The 17,532-nt window shown below is 42.1% G+C and overlaps 2 protein-coding genes across 4 annotated transcripts in view; both read right to left on the bottom strand.

The window, feature by feature from the left end:
• Positions 1 to 1,378: 1,378 nt before the first annotated feature.
• Positions 1,379 to 5,326, bottom strand: rho (rhodopsin). The gene is made up of 5 exons (NM_001097334.2): positions 4,864 to 5,326; positions 4,168 to 4,336; positions 3,440 to 3,605; positions 2,907 to 3,146; positions 1,379 to 2,047 (listed from the first exon to the last, which is right to left on the bottom strand). The coding sequence occupies exons 1-5, from the start codon at positions 5,222 to 5,224 to the stop codon at positions 1,919 to 1,921; spliced, it is 1,065 nt and encodes a 354-aa protein (NP_001090803.1). The 5' UTR covers positions 5,225 to 5,326; the 3' UTR covers positions 1,379 to 1,918.
• Positions 5,327 to 11,495: 6,169 nt separating this feature from the next.
• Positions 11,496 to 17,532, bottom strand: part of ift122 (intraflagellar transport 122) — a 53,523-nt gene continuing 47,486 nt past the window's right edge. Inside the window, 4 exon segments of one of the 3 annotated variants that reach the window (NM_001113021.1) lie at positions 11,496 to 13,097; positions 14,581 to 14,745; positions 15,314 to 15,390; positions 15,896 to 16,024. In NM_001113021.1, the coding sequence (NP_001106492.1) occupies positions 13,008 to 13,097; positions 14,581 to 14,745; positions 15,314 to 15,390; positions 15,896 to 16,024 (461 nt within the window). In that variant the 3' untranslated portion in view covers positions 11,496 to 13,007. 3 annotated transcript variants of the gene reach the window in all.

The following is a 17,532-nucleotide window of genomic DNA, read 5'->3' as shown; positions in this document are numbered from 1 at the left end:
GTCTGGGACAAATCCAATATTTTCAAACATATTGTCAATATTGTTGTCATTGTTTTCATGTTATATGTTATCAGACTTTTACCCCTTAATCGTTACACTCAGCCTGATTTGATCCCAAGATACTGGTTGAAAACCACCAAGCAAGACAAATGGGGGCACCCATTAATGTAATATATTGAGAGACAAAGTTTAAAGCAGGAAATGTCTTTATGTGAAATTCCATCTATAGCTCTATACAGAAATATAGATCTACATTAGAGAGATCGATTCCCACCATGACAACCATTTGTTTCGGCACCCCTTACACCTCATATACATGCCTGTACATACAGTTGTGCTCTGTGTATATGTATATATACTGCACAAAGCAGAAGAGATATTATACACATTCATTTACACAAATATGTGATCACTTCGATTTACAAACATGATACTGTGATGCCTTCACACATGAGGTTCCTCAGATACATCCACTGATATTTGCTTGGATGGTGGAGGTAGAAGTTGTAGTGACCTCCCTAGCACCCTAGTTTTCTTAAGAGGTATGACCCAAGAAACCCTGATCTGCAAAGAAGAAGAATTTTAGACTAAGCTACATGTTTCTTGATATCCTTATGCTATGTAACCTGTTCAATGCCAAGAGGAGATGCTGCTGGTCTATTGTCATCATGGTTTGTGGAGGCAGTTGGGAATTATTAGCATTCCTCTCTGACAGCAGCTGCTATACTGCCACACTGCCTTGGCAGTGCTAAATGTCTCAAAAAAAGCAGACATTAACCCTTTTACTTCTGAATGGGCCGGCAACAGGTTGTGTTGGAGTTTCCACTGGTAGTAAACGGGTTAAGCAGCCATTGTGAAAAGACCATCAGGAACTTAGGACCACCAAGAACCCTCAATGGTCGGAGCCCAAAGAAAAAAGTAGAAGTAATTAAAGAGAATAAGAGAATCTAGTCCCTTACCAAGTTTCTCCATAAACTGACCAATATATGCAAAGTGCACCCTGGGAAACTTGGAACTGATGTTGGCTCAGCATTGGCCCAGTTACTGGACTAAATTCCTAAGTTTGTGAAACCTGATGGGTTCTGAGTGTAATCAGCAATACAATGAGGGACTTGCTCTTGGGGAACCTGCCCAGCAGTATTTGGACCATGAGGAAAGCAATGAAAGAGTTGGGCTGGGTTATCTAAGGGTCCTGGGCTATACAACCAGTTAACACAACCCTGTAGGGATACCGGCCAATATCTTGATGCCCAACTGATGTACCAATGGATTTTCATACCAAAAACCATAGAGTGTTGAAGGTTCTCCATTCAGAGATTCCGCGGGTGGTGCAATAGGATACCCAGAAACGCATGTGCAAAATAAATCGAAAAAGACATTTGACTTTTTGTAGTTTTTTTTTACTTGCAAAGAAATTTTTAATACAGGATTTTAATGCAAGGGGTCTGGCTGTCTATCCTCACTATATCAGACCTTGCCAATAAGCAGAGGAGATTGCATGAAATATGTTATTATATTACAAAAAACATAACTTTCAGTTACATTGTAAAATGGATCTTTTTTGTTACTGACCATGAATAGAAGCAGCATCAATATGTCACCTCCAAGAAAAAAGACAGATATAGAAGTATTGCATTCTCCTTGTGGGAGGTGTCTCCAAACTAATGGTATCTTTATGTACAGCCTTGGCCAAATTCATTGGTATCAACCCATTTTCTGCTGAAAGGACCACATCAGAACACAGCAAAGCTTGGGCCTTCCCAGCAGTAAAGGGGTCAGCTCTTACAGTCTCCAAGGTTGGGCAGAATGGGGTAAACATTAAACTGTGGAATTCTTTGCCTTCGCAACAAGTAGACAGGGCTTAAGTGATGGGAATTGTGTGAGGCAGCGGACCCTGAGACAGCCTTGGGTGAAGCTCTTATGCAGGAGACACCTGGCTGGAAGAGACAGAAGAAGCTTCTGTCTTGGAGCTGGCTGCAGAGGATCCCTCTTCATCACCGAATGGATTCTTTCCGCAGCACAGGGTGGTGATCAAGCAGTTACGGAACTGGGGAGAGAAAGGAGAACATAGTCATTGCCTTGCCCATTGCATTGGCTCTCATTGCATTCACTATAGACATGGAACACTGGGGAATGTTCTGTATTGTTGTGCTCCATTAGTCTCTATTAGTCTATTAAACATATGAAAATAGGCAATTAAAACAAGTAATAGATCTTGATGTCTACAGAATCTTATATTCCTTAGTTCATGCTAATAGACAAGCATAGAGATTTCATTAAGATAAAGGACTGATGTTACTGAAGAGGGGGCCCCATCAGGGGGTGTTAGATAAATTATACATAAATCAGGGATGTCCAGGGGCTATAGCTCTTCAATGTAAAATACTGAAAGCATGTAACATCTCTTATACAATAATTTTGTAAGTTATTTGTAGTTTTATCTGTATTTTTCTCCCCAAAGGGCCTCACTCATTTTGGGACATAAGGCAAATACCTTTACTGCCCCTACCATTAAAACTGCCATGGTAAGGTATGGAAATGTTTACTTAGGCATGTAAAGGTTAAAAGATCTGTCATCTAGAAATAGCATCAGGGTACTATTAGCAAAATCAGTACATAAAAGTACAGAAAATAACTTATTTCAAGTGGCATGGCAGTTGTGCATGGCAACACAATCATCATCAGTAGCAAAGCATCCACCCTGACATCGTGGAACTACAGCTATAGAGAGTACACTTGAGTACACTTTGCTTTTGATGAACTGAAACTTCCATCATTCCTAGCTGGTAGCTGAAGACTGATGGGAGTTATAGCTAAACAGAAGCTTGTGTTCAGAACTCTTGGCAACTCATAAGTGGACAGACTACAGATAAAGAATAGGAACAGGCTTGGAAGCAGTTTAGTACCTGTTTGTTCAGGACAATGTAGATGACAGGGTTGTATATAGCAGAGCTCTTGGCAAAGAAAGCTGGGACTGTCATGAAGACTGGGCCAAAGTCAGAGCCCTGGTGGGTGAAGATGTAGAATGCCACATAGGCATAGGGCACCCAACAGATCAGGAAGAAAATGACCATCATAACAACCATTCTGGTGACCTCTTTCTCAGCCTTCTGGGTTGTAGCAGATTCCTGTTGCTGGGCTGCAGCCTGTTGAATGGGTACAGAAAGTTAGGAGAGAATAGAAACAGTCTAGTAGGAGATAATGGGTAAGATAGATGTAGGACTCTCTGTAGAGCAGTCTTTATGATCTAGAACAGGAATGTGTAAACTGTGCCACCCTAGCTTTGACTAATTCACATCTCTCCAGTCAATAAGGTAAGGTAGAGTTCCAGAGAGTAGTAACAGTTCAGCAATATCTGGAGGGTCTAGGTGTGGACAACTTTTATCAACAACTAGCTGAATTGGCTTCTGACCATGATCACATGACAATGTTTACTTACTTCCTTGACAGTGCACAGCAGGCGACCATAGCAGAAGAAAATGACACACAGGGGGATGGTGAAGTGGACAATGAACATGTAGACGACAAAGGATTCATTGTTGACCTCAGGCTTCAGTGTGTAGTAGTCTACTCCGCATGAGCACTGCATTCCCTCTGGGATGTATCTGCACGGGGACAATATAGTGTCAGAACCAGCAAGCAAGTGCTTTCTTACCCCTCAGTACAGGTGGTTTCACAGACATCCTATATCCCTCAACCCTAACATTCTTTATCAGCAATAAACTGAGTCCTTGGGGAATTAGCACAAATTAATCTGAATGTTAGAATAATTCTAGTTGGAATGCCCCCCAAATCTTGAAACATTTCAGTGGTTATTTTGCTCAACTACATTTTGCAGCCCATGGCTGTAGTGGGGGTGCAGAAGGCTGAATTTGAGCAATTCTCAATATTATTATTATATGGCCACTGTAAGATGTGGGCAAATAATTCTTCTATAGTTTCAGTGAACAACATATCCCAAATCTTAACCTTAAACTGGGCTCCTATCCAAAGCTTGGAGCCCCCCAGAGCACCAGCTGCATTAGCTGATCCTTTATTGTGACCTTCCTTAGCTCATTCTGTAATTTTGGTGGATGTTACTACAGGTTTCATTATAGTTATATATAGTTATATAGAGAATAGATATGTTTTCTAGGGACTTGCTCCCTCTACCTAATATACAATTACCTGGACCATCCAAAGAGAGGAGGAGCAGCACAGGACAGAGCCATGATCCATGTGAAGACTACACCCATGATAGCATGGTTCTCCCCAAATCGGAAGTTGGCCATGGGCTTGCAGACCACCACATATCTTTCAATGGCCAATACTACCAGTGACCAGAGGGCCATTTCACCTGTTAGTAGAGAACACAAAGGCAAAAGGTTAACATGACTCAATACATGACTCAATACAGGCCATTTGCCCCCCTCACAGTCTGATATGTTGAACCTTGTCTAGCCTGGCATACACTATGCTCACTTCAGTATTGCCTTTTACCCTGGATAGAGTTCATTAGGAAAATGCATTCTGCAGGATGAAATCTAGTATAGGCCTTTCCCTGGTAGCTTGTTCCTCTACAAGTGGGTCAGGAAATCTATGGCTGTACAGTTGTTTAAAATTATTACTTCCACCTCCCATGGACTTCTAATAGCAGTTTATGGTTTGGAAGGCTGCAGGCTCCCCATCCTTGCTTTAGAGTAAGAATTGAAGACTAACCCCCTTGCTAAAGGCATTTTGTGCCATTTCTTTGTACCGTTATATCCATTTCATTGCACCTTTGCTTATGCAAGATGGAGTACAAAGATCTACATCGCTTTCCAAGAATTTACTAAATTTAGCTCTGCAATAATATCAATGATAAAAAAACCCACTGTAACTTACCACCAAGTGTAGCAAAGAAGCCTTCAATGTAGCAACCAGTTTGGCCAAAGATGAAGTAGCCGTGCATTGAGGTGTACATCGTCACCGTGAACCCACACAGGACCATGAAGTGATTGGCAAATACCAGGTTCAGAAGGATGTAGTTTAGGGGTGTTCTGAGTTTCTTGTGCTGGATAGTGACGTACAAGGTCATGAAGTTGATGGGGAACCCAAGCAGAATGAGCAGGAACATGTAAGCAGCCAGTGCTGAATATTTCCATGGCTCTGCTAAGTAATACTGAGGGTAATCGAAGGGGCTTCGTACCACCCCAGTTTTGTTGGACATGGGGATATAAAAATTTGGACCTTCTGTTCCGTTCATGGTAGCAGCTCTAAAATGTCCTTTCCTGTGTAGAAAGAATACCTTCTGTGTTTCTCCTTTGCCTTAAGGATCCCTAGAAGCTTGTGATCCCAGCTGAAGCTGTTCTACACTGAGACCCACTGTCCCCGGGTCCTTTTAAAGTCCCACCTGAAGTAAGCTGCCAACCCCCAGCGTCAGCAACAAAGGATTTAGCGCACTAATAATCATTGTAATCCAAGCTAAGGTTGCAAAGTGTTAATTGGCTTCTCATAAACGTATTAAGGCTACACCTGTCTCTCTGTTAAACACACAAGAAGAAAGTGTATTTAAAAGTGACAGGAAGAAATCCAGGTCTGACCCACAGGAGACTAATTGCACATTGCAGGAGCCATTGCGGCCCTATTTGGGCTTTGTTTAGTCTCCTCTTCATTGGGGAATCGATATTGAGTTGAGTGCAGGAAATAAAAAATAACAAAAGTGGTATAAAAGCGATTTATTGGCTAACTAAGGTAACCATAGCAAGCTTTCAGAACATTCTAGATCCTTTTTCTAGCTGATTAAGCTTGCTATGATTATCTTAGCCAATAAAGGTATCGCCTTTATACCCCTTTTGTTATTTTTTATTTCAAAAGGATTACCCTGTAACATATTGAGTTGAGTGAGTTGAGTATTGAGTTGCTGCTCTCTCTGTATAATGGCAGCTCCCCAGCCACAATATGGAGAACTTTCTCTTGGTGGAAATTCATTCTTGTGCTCTCAGTAAATTGGAGAATATTCACTGGAAGAGAAATCTCCCCTGGAAAAGATGTGAATTTGCACCAATGTGAAGAGAATTCTCCAAAACTTGTTATAATCTCCTTTTATAAAATTGGCAATGGTGTGGGAAATGTGTATTTTTTCACTTTCAGCATTTAGTAAATATACCCCATAATGTTTGTACTTTGTACCCTGCCCTGCACATACGTATATAGTTGCACTCAGGAATGGAGCGCAGAGACCTGAGTCCCCCTGATGAATACAGTGATTCCAACATCCAGCGGCACTGTTTGCAGAAGGGGCAGTGGGAGACATGTAGGTGTCCCCATTTAGCCAGTGGGTGCAGTCTATAACAGAGCTCTGTACTTACTACCTGCCGTATAGAAGGCAGTAATGACGAGGGATGCACCGAACCTTTGATTTTGGTATTTGGCCAAATTCTTTAATCATTGGGTATGGATTCAGCCGAATACCGTACTAAATCAAAACCTAGAAGGGGAAAGTGCCAAAAATGAAGGGCAAAACGCTGCAAAATGTGACTTTTTTTTTTTAACACGTAGGGTTCCGATTCGGTTTGGCCAGGCTCTTGGATTCGGGCAAATCCCAATCCTGCTACAAATGGCTTGGATTCGGCTGAATCCCAAACTAAATTCGGGATTTGGTGCATCCCTAGTAAAGACAGGGCTGCCTGGCACTTTTCGGTGCTGCACTTGCACCTAGATTTCCAAACCAGCTCTAGTCGGGGGGGGCGTCCAGACTTGCCCAGATGCAAGTGCTTTTTGAATGAGCCCTAATGATCTCTCTTTTGCACCCCTTAGTACCCCAGCACTTCTGTGGGGGTCACATTAACTGACCTCTCTATGTCCTCATTCTTTTGTAGGGGCAGGTTGAACTCATTTGGGAGCAATTCGTTAATTGCTTCAGGTCTTTGCCCCTTATGTATATGCCAGAACATTTTTTCTGCCTGATTCAGTAAGTTCATATGACACTAGAAACCTTGGATTCCTCTTTGTAATTAACACTCGTTTAAAAAATTTGCATTTTTCTCTTCCAAATAGAACTACTGGACATTTCCTTCTCAGGCTTAGGCAGAACTGTCAATCGGGGGACCCCAAAAATTGAACTTCGGGAGATAGCCAATAAAATTGTGAGAATACTATTGGGTGACCAGGAGACCGGGGGAAAGAAGGCAAAACTGGGTAACTTCCAAAAAAATACGAGGGGGGGTAAACAGCTCTGGGTTAGGCCTAGTAATAGTGTATAAACCCCAGTTCTCTTTACCCCTAGAATGCTAGTTTCATGGTAAAGCATAAATTGTGGATAAGACTTTTTTTAACCATGATTTGACATCATTAATCTTCCTTACTGCCGCCCTACTCACCCCCAGGCAGAAAGCCCTGATTTAGCAGAATGTGTGAATGCATTTAATGTCTATCCGTACCTCTGACAAATGTAACATAAAGCTCATTATAGGCTTGGAATGAAGCAGCCACTAAGTAAGGACACAGTGGCAATGGGGAATTTCTTCCATTGGTGCCAGTACCCAGAATAAACCTTTTGTGAATTGACTCAGGAGACAAGTGTCAGCTCCTATGTTGTGAGTCTGGACCCAGTTATGATATATGTATCACTGGAAAGCGGGGGGACCCCATTCTATCCTCTAGTGTCAGACCCCAGGGCACATACTAAACTGCTGAACACATGACTTAACAGACCCCATTCTATCCTATAGTGACAGTCAGAGCCAGTCCAAAAGGTAATGCCACCCAAGGCAAGCCCTCCATCCTCCAGAAAGCCCCCATCCCGCTTGTTGTCCACCAACACAGACCCCACACTATCCTATAGTGACAATATTCATGGCACCACACTAAACATTAGAATGCATGACTTACTAGACCCAATTCTTTACTAGTGTGCTTTTACCCATGGCACCACACTGAACTGCCCAATGTAGCGTCACTACAGGATAAACTGGGGTCTGTCATGCATTCAGCAATTTAGTGCGGTGCCATGGGTAATGTCACTATAACATAGATTGGGGTCTGCATTGATGGTTGACAAACAGAATGGGGGGCCTACAGGGGGGGCTTGCCTTGGATGACATTACCTTTTGGACTGGCACTAGACTGTTACTATAGGATAGAATGGGGTCTGTCTAAATTCCTGTATTTAGCAGTTTAGTATGGTGCCAGGGGTACTGTCACTATAGAAAAGAAATGAACATATGTGCCTTACAGGGATCCATATCTCAATACAGTTGAGCTTCAGGCTTGGCATTCCTAATTACATAACCCCTTTCCCATGTTGCACCCCCACTTTTCTCTATTAACCACTTGACTCTCCAACTCTGGCCCTCAAGACTCTGCACTAGTACCTATCCAAATATCACACACTGCATGCTAGTATGGATAATTAGTTCCACACAGGAACCAATCATTATAGCGAGAGGAATAAACTGTTCAATCCAAACCCCCCAGTAACGTTAAAGCAGGTGATGATACAGATACGTGTCACTGATCTTGCCAATGCACATAGCTAGAACCTTGGGAGGAAGTAGAATAAAGTATACAAATTTGAAATCATATAAATTATTTCTATATTTATTATTAATATCTAATTTTTTCCAGGTAATAACACCCCTTTAATATGTCTGCCTGATTCAGCATACTCCAAGTCACTTGTCAGCGAAGCTGTTAATCGGTTTGCATGGACTGTAGTGAATTTGCAGTTCCGAATCCCTGGGCAAGAAGGTGAAGGATTCAGCAAATGGTTCTAATTAGCAGACAGAGTGCCGGGCAGATATAAATTTCACTAATCCTGTCAATCACCCAGGGGATTAGGATGCAACCAGATAAATAGACTATCTGCACCCTGCGCTTATGTTCTCTCCTACACGCTGTCAGGCAGCTTTCTCTGTAGCTGAGAACCAAGGTACCAGTTTGTTAACAGCAGTTCTGCAAGGTCCAAGAGCTTGCACTCTAATAGCAAAATAGACTGTCCACCAATTGCCCCCTCGAGAGGTTTATGCTCTGCAACTACCAGCATCCCTCTGACAACTGCTAGCTCTTGTGATATGCTGGGAATTGTGGGGCTACATCCTCTGGGTTGTTACAGGTTGGGCATTACTGACGGGAAGGGTAAAGGGCACAGTGAAAAGATATACACCAGGACAGTGGGACCTTGAAAGGGCACAATGGGCCAGGAAAAATTTAAAGCTGCAGTGCGAAGGAGAATAATACAATTCCACATGCAGAGTTAAAGAATTCAGCTTAGTCTTGAGGTTGGGATACCCTACTAGAGACACCCTGTTCTAGAGACAAATCTATCTGTGTATACCTTCATGTGACTTCTTGTCCTCCAACAAAGAATTGTAAAGATGCTGGTCTTTAGAAATGTTCTATATACCACCACATTCCAATAGAACTACCCTTCCTACATATCGAGAGTTTAGCCATTTAGGTTCAGCAGTGGAGGTGGTTCTTGTATAGGGATAACTGCAAAAGAATGGAAGCCACAGGTCCTGTAGCTTGTGGTAACAGAGTGTAGGAAAGTTTGGGAACAAACCTGCCATTCCCACATTATCTGTAGGAATGGCCTCCTCTTAGAACCCAGAATCCAAATAATTCTTATTCTAGGCTACTCACATATAGTACAACTATTTCTCTATGAGCAAGTCAACAGGTTGTTGACATGATGTTTTGGGGTGAAGGATCCTGCATATTATTACTAAAAATATTATGATGTATGATGGTGGGCCATGAAGGTGGCATCAGCCAAGAAAGAGTAGAATAAAGGACAAAACCCCCTTCGCCATTTATTCATAAGCAGACATTATTGCTCTATCTTGTGATTTGTAATTGTCACCATTGGACACAGGCTCCTGCTGGTGGATCATTAACTTGGGCAGTTATGGAGACCAGGGTAGATTAAAAGAGAACTTTTTAAGAACCATCCTAAATCCTACATGAAATGAATATAACTCCTGTTGGTAAGATTTGTACCATGTAACACCCCATTCCTTTGGACTTTTCCATACACTTTATTTTCATCCACAGGGAAGGCACAGAGCTTGTTCTACTTCTCAGTGTAACATGAGTACTTCTTTCATGCTTTTCTTGCATTACTTTCAGAGAGCAGCCAAATAACTTGCAGAACACCAGTTTTTCCATGATTATGAAAAAGCATCAAATGGCTCATAGGATATAAGGGAGGTGGAGACTCAATCATTTATTGAAGGTCAAAGATCTCCTATGTACACCTATATAATCACTGGCTAGGAAGGTCAGTCCAGAACTACAGAAAATGTAGACATGTTCCCCACACAGAGAACAATGTTCAAGATATTTGGCTTAATTTCCCCATCGTTCTCATTCTATGCATGTGTATTTGCAACATTAGACTCTGCATGTAGAACTTGGAACTCACACCTACAGCCCTTACTCTTCACCCCTTTACTGCTCATGCTTAAAGAATCTCAGTATCCATGGCAGACTCAGTATTGGCGCTGGCCTAACTCCAGCCAAGCTCCCCTCCTGCACCTCATGTACCCACTTATTCAGTGTCAGACTGGGAAGCCAGGGGCTTCCTCTTGTCTTTTTGCTCTCTCTTTTCTTTACATACAATATTCTATTCTTCCATTTATTTAGTGTCTTTGATCCCATACAGAAACAGGGACTGACCATTAAATATGCAGTTGGCTAGAAGCAGGAGGGCCCACTGACATCTGGGTCCATCGGGAGTTTTACTGGTATCCTTGGGGGCCAGTCCAACACTGCTCTTATTAGTGTATCTCTGAGCTGCATATAGCCAAGCCAGCCTTTCATGCATTAAATGTATTGAACCAATGTATATTTCTATTGTCACTGTCTATTGTCTGGCACTCTCCTTTATTGTGACATATTTGGGAAAGATTTTGCTGCCAGCGAGAGTCACGGGCTGCTATATCCACACCCACTCCTGCAGACTGCAGCCTGTTTTTTCTGGTCCCATAGAAAATGATTAATTGCCCTTTCAATAAACTGATGATTTTTAAGACTAAACACCATAAGGTAGATGACCCAAGATAAGCTCCACCTTGGCAATTTAGACATAAAGTCAATTATATGGTTATTTATAATTCTCTCTGAGGCCAAAGTAGCCAAAGATGTGTTGAATTTTTAGCCTATAAGGCTCAATTTCCAATATCCTATCTAGGCTCCTTATAAGCTGCAAAGTATTTTGTAATGCTCGCAGTGTAAGACAGGAGTCTAAGCCCCTTGCAACTTTTGGGGTTATGTAATAAAAGGTACCATGTTTTCATACGTACAGTAACCCCTAGCAACCAATCAGCAGGTAGCATTTACTGCTCACCTGTTATAAAGCAAACATCTCATTGGTTGCTATTGGTTACTGCTCCTGAGTTCCTTTTATAACAAGGGGGTTAGTTTCTTAAAATAAAAACAAACCCAACATCAGGCACAAGAGCACCTCTAAAGCCGTGAAGCCCCAGTGTGACTGTACTGGCACGGACTCAAATGACAAAAGGACAAGTAACAGCTTTTTAAAAATAGGACATTTATTGAAATGTATAAATTAGACACTGTCTTCCCTAAATTGCATGAAGAGGGTACAGAGCATTTACACAGTATAAAACACAAACATACGGATCATTTTATTATAGATATTAATTTATATATAAAAATATTGAGCTATTAATACAGTGGCTTTTCATTTGCAACTACATGGTTATAAATATTGCAAGGAAACCTGTTGTCCAGAAAGATCTGAAAACTGTCGATGCTTTTCCACACAATATATTCTTTAAATAAACATTTCTTACATTTCAGCTTCCTTTTTGCTCCTCTATAATAAGGCAATGTCTTTTACTTGATGTTAATTAACCTAAGGTTGAATAGTGAACTCGGAACTGTGCTGAATACTAACATTCCACTGAAAATAAATGACTGCTCAAAGCAATGAAACACACTCAATTCACTCAATAATGAACTGCCACTCTGTGTCAATTCATTAACACCTTCCTATCTGTCAGAGAAAGTGTCTATGAATTGGGAAGAACAAAGGAACTGCTGGGAATGCTTCTTGATTCACAGTTGGATCTTTAATAACTGTGTATTGTACACAAATAATGTACCCCCTGTTGCTAAATATAAAGATATTGCCTCCAGATGCACTCATTGAATAAGCACTTGCAGAAGTCTAAGTCACCCCAGAGTTCCATGTCCTGTATAAAAGCACTTTGCCTTTTGCTGATACAGGTTCTTGGAACTTCTCTGTGACTATCCTTACATGTTGCAATAGGGGGAGGTGTTATTGCCATACATATAATACCCTGGGTTAGTTTGTAAAGCAGGTTTTAGGACAGACAAGTGTGCACCTACTGGTTCCTAGAAGAGCAAACTGATGAGTGGTGTCCCTAGAGCAGTGATCCCCAACCAGTGGCTCAGGAGCAACATGTTACTTACCAACCCCTTGGATGTTGCTCCCAGTGGCCTAATAGTAGGTGCTTATTTTTGAATTTCTGGTAGGGAGGCAAGTTTTGGCTGCATACAAACCAATTATTACACCAGAGCCTTCTGTAGACTGCCAGTCCACATAGGAGCTACCAAATAGCCAATTATAGCTCTTATTGGCACACCTATGAACCATTTTCATGCTTGTGTTGCTCTCCAAAACTTTTTCCATTTAAATGTGGCTTGCGGGTTTAAAAGGTTGGGGATCCCTGCCTTAGGGTATAGGAAAAATGACATTACTATTGGACTGAATGACTGATACGTTTCATTCACCTTCTGAATTATTTAAAGTGCACAAGGTGTAGGAATGACAGGGTGCAGCCACTTCTTCCCTTCGAGATTTCCGACAGGGGCAGTAAAAGCCAGACTTTTCTTTGTTCCATCTTTGGTTTCCATTATAATTTAGTGATAATTTATACGATTAAAAAGGAAAATATACCATTTACAGATATTAAACCATTATACAGATAGTAAACAATGCAGTCTCTCTCTCTCTATCTGTATTAAGCCAACTTAAACTTGCATCCTTTGCCTTTACATCATTGGCTGGACTCTTCTATGGGTCTTCGACAGTAGGGGCAGCAGTTGTGCTGCAGGACGAGAAGTTCATAATCTTCGGTGTGGAACATCTGGGGTAAGAGAAGTAATAGGGTGTGAGATATGAAGCAAGGAAGGAAGACAGCAGCAGGGAGAGGGATGGGTTACTGCCAATGTATAGCTCAGTGGAGTGACATGTTGGAGTAAAGTGCTAACTTCACATCTACAAATAAATGTAAGAACTGATATTTGCTTCTAGAGCTACATAAGAATGACCCAGGCATGGGCAGATTTGCTACATGGCACAATGCAGCTGTCCCATTGATGACAGAGCATGGATAAAATTGTCTGTAGGGGCTACAGGGACACAGATGGTACAGCTGAGTGCAGGTCTTCAAGCCAATAACTTAGCACAACAAAATGGGTACACTGACCAACAGGGAGACTGGCACTGCTACTTTGTCATATATGTTTCTATCAGACACCCTTAGTGATCCAATCCTGGGCTATTCTTTACAGAAAGGGTGACACGTTAGTCTTACAGTCAATTTGTTGGGGTCTCATACAGATGAAGAATTCAGAGGGGCATGGGACAAACAAAAACAAGTCAAAACATAGAAATGATTTAATAATAACTGAGCACTGTATTATAGTGACTGGCTGTGTTTTATATAAGTGCAATGCTCTAGGCCTGGCTACACAGCAATGGCAATTGCTCAGGCTGTAGCATAATGTCCCATAAGCAAATATGCACAGTAAGACTACAAATATATATATAATATATATACACACAGGTACTCTGGAATATCACTCATTTGTTCCACTTAAGCCTGAGATAAACCTAATCTTCTAATCGCTGCTCTTGGCAGGTTACTTAAGGTTACCAGACTGCATAAACGTCACTCAAGAGCCCTTAATCAGTGATTGTATTTATTAGCTACTGTCAGTGTTGAAGTTCTGCTCCACTTCTACATGGCTGCCATACTCCTCTTATCCCTATAACTGTGCCACCCTCCTTGGACTCTGGGTGATGACCTTGCCTGATCAGCCTTTGGCGGCCATTATTAAAGCATGCTGCCCTAATTAAACTCTGGCACAGATGCTGAGCCAACTGGACCACTGGCAGATTTCGCTGTAACCAGTTGCCCTGATCAGACCAGTGCAGATTGCCCTGTTCAGGCCCAGCAGAGCTTTCCTGTAAGAACCTACCATTCCCAGTCCCTGGCAGATGTAGGAGTAGCAGGCTGCCTGAGTTGATCATCTACAGACCCTGGCAGGTGAATCATGATAAGGGTACCCTATAATATGCCCCATTTGCACACACTGCATATTTTCCATTTACATGAATGAGAAGCAGCCTGAGAGGGTGCATTTCCATGACCATTGGTTCGCAATGGAAAGACTGCAGCAATAAAAAGACTTTGTGTGCCATTAGCCTTATGGTCTGTATGTGACCTAAAGGAGTCTAAGGCAGGAGAATGCAAAAAAGAGGAATCTGTATGGTGCACTGCACGTATTCAACATAACATGGTTTGTGAATCTTGTTAGATGAAGGCTAAAGTGCTATGGGTCTACCTGGAAACAGGACGGACACATGGTGATGGAGACATCAGGGAGCAAGGAGCGGAAATACTGCCACTTGAGAGGGAGCGGCCAGCGCTTGATCAGGACATCCCTCCTGCTCATGGTTCTTAGGACTGCACGATTCACAACTACAGGGACAAACTCAGAGCCTCCTTGCTGTAGAAGCGCATATAATGTATAAAGGAGAGAAAATGGGTTATACAGAGAGCCACCAATACAGAGAGAGAGAAGGTATATGTAAGTGTACTGACTGTTACTAAAACATTCCTACCAAGCATATTAATTGGAATTTCCAAAGCATAGCAGGGAAACACACTGATACCAAGTTCTGCAGTATAAGAACATGAGATGTGAGTTCTCCTAAGTGCCTGCCACTGCACCTATTCAGGGCATCAATATTAATCGTGGCCATATATGGACCGCATTATAGGTTATCCAATCCATAACTGATCTAGAAGTTATTACCCTTCACACAAGGGTCCCTATGAACTTGCCAGCCAGCTGGATTTTAAAATGATTGCAGAGGGGACTAATACATATAACAGCGGTCAGCGTATTTAACTGTGACTTAAAGTGATAGGTCCTTGTGTCCAGCTTAAAAAGGTAAAGGTCTGATTTGCTAAAATGTTGACCAATAAATTAATACAAACATCTTGTACCCCCCACCCACTAGTACTTGTCTGTTACATTATACAGTATTATAAGTTAAGTTGTATGCACTTACCTCAAAGCTTAACTTGGCTGTGAAGGGATCATAAGTCATCATGTCATCTCCATCATCCAACCTTAGCGTCTGGGTATCTTTACATTGATGGTAAAGGCTTCAACAGTTACTCAGAGCACAGGGAACAATTGCTTTCTGCCACCCCCAGTTCATGTATTTCTCATGGAAGGCACCATCATCCTGCTAAACATGTAGCTTAAAGGTCTACATCAGTGATCCCCAACCAGTGGCTCGGGGGCAACATGTTGCTCCCCAACCCCTTGGATGTTGCTCTCAGTGCCCCCAAACCAGGGAGTTATTTTTGAATTTCTGACTTGGGGGGAAAGTTTTGGTTGAATAAAAACAAGATTTACCACCAAATAAAGATATTACTACACCTTCCCAATATGTTGGGATTTTAGGGAATACTTGCAGTTAAAGTTAAACGTCAGGTTTAGCCAAATGATAAAAGGGAGTGATCTGAGTACCTACAGTTCCTTAAGATCATGTTGGATTTTCCCTTTGCCACAACCCCAATATGCACTGGGTTTACATGACGGCTAATCATTATCATCTCATGTTACTCTCCATTGCTAAGGATACCACCAGAGGACATTTCCCGCCAACTGTCGGCTTTTGAGGAACTTCTCGGAGCTTCAAGGTCAACAAGTGAGACAGCTTCTTCGTCAGAAATCCCATCCTCAAGGTAAAATTCCACTAGTGGGAGCACTTCTTTGGGAAAGAGGGGCACAAGCATTATTAGCAGGACTAAACCACACCTATGGAGGCACTGGTCCACAAATTCAATGTTAGTGTAAACACCAGTGTGTAGTTGTTTACTTTAACAACTGAGTGTTTGCAGGGTTCGGAGGACTTTATCCAAAGGCTTACCTTACACAGGGTATTTATAGTCAGTAAGGGGGTTTGTTGGGACTTCTTTACCCAGTGGGAAATCTCCTCTCTGGCAGGCCATAAAGAGCCCAACAATACCTGCCCAGTGTGTCAGGGCCCTAAAGCTAAAATCTGCCTGTGTATGGCCACCTTTACTTTGGGCCAATGCCCCTACTCTTCAAAAACTGTACCAGCCTGAGGCTGGAATTCTATAGCTGACTTCCCCAGACTCCCAGGATCCTTTATTTGTAAATGTTTTGTACTGTGCATGCACCAAGTTTAAAAGCCTGGTGATACATTGATCAAGCTGGAGCAAGATGGTGCATCCCATAATACTACCCAAGGGCAGTGAGCTTTTTAAAGAAGAGGACTGCTGGCCAGTGTCTGGCCAACTGTAAAGTGTGCCTAATACAACCCCCCTTCCATAAACACTCCAATCCCCTAGCTGAGTAAGTTGCACAGTGGGGAGGGTTTGATTAACTAGAAAGGTGGCACCAAATCGTGGCTCTCTCAGCCGGACAGAACTAGGCAGGTAGTTGAGGTATGTGCCAAGCACTCCCCTTTAAATTGCACCCTACGCACATGTCACTTCTGCCTGCCCATAGTGCGAGCCGTGCTGCCGGCCTAGGACAATAAGTAAGTGATTAGTCGCCTGTAATTGGTGTGACTGAAGCTTTACTTGTCCTTTAAAGTCCTGGATACTCAGGTTGACAACTTTTTATTTACAAATGGTGCGACTGTAACATTTTTCTCAGCTCTGAATACACAAATAAGAGTTTGGGTCCAGTTCAGTATTTGGCCAAATCATTTCTGTTGGATTCAATATTGTTTGTCCCAATTCCAAAATGATGTGTTGGGCGTATCCCTGCTGGCTTTATATGGGGGCAGTCAGATGGACTCAGTAAAACTGTTCTTATCTCCCAAAACAAGTTCCAGTTCCTCGGGGATGAAGCACATCTGCAGAATGCTCTGTTTCATTTATCTCTGCAAAAATAATAGCATTTAAGTGCTCCCTAATGACCCATCATTCAATTAAGCCGGCAATATCGTCCCCTAGGACAGCTGTATCCATCATTATCTACACTTTGCTTTTATTTTCCATGTTCCTGTAGTGCGTATAGATTGTTAGGCTTATTTTAGCTGCTATAAGTATCAGGGTGTTACCACTGTTGAACAGTACAAAACAATATGTTTGGACATTTACAGTTTTAGTTCTTGAATGTTCTGCCCAAAAACACTCACTAGATTAGAGCACCTTGAGACTGAAAGGCGGATGTGCCATCCTAAAGTAAATGGTTACGATGCAGAAGTCGGGTTGCTTGGATGAAAGCAGTGTCAGTGAGACAAAG

This window comes from Xenopus tropicalis, chromosome 4 (genome assembly GCF_000004195.4).
Source record: "Xenopus tropicalis strain Nigerian chromosome 4, UCB_Xtro_10.0, whole genome shotgun sequence".
Taxonomy (NCBI): domain Eukaryota; kingdom Metazoa; phylum Chordata; class Amphibia; order Anura; family Pipidae; genus Xenopus; species Xenopus tropicalis.
This window is presented reverse-complemented; position numbering and strand designations above follow the sequence as displayed.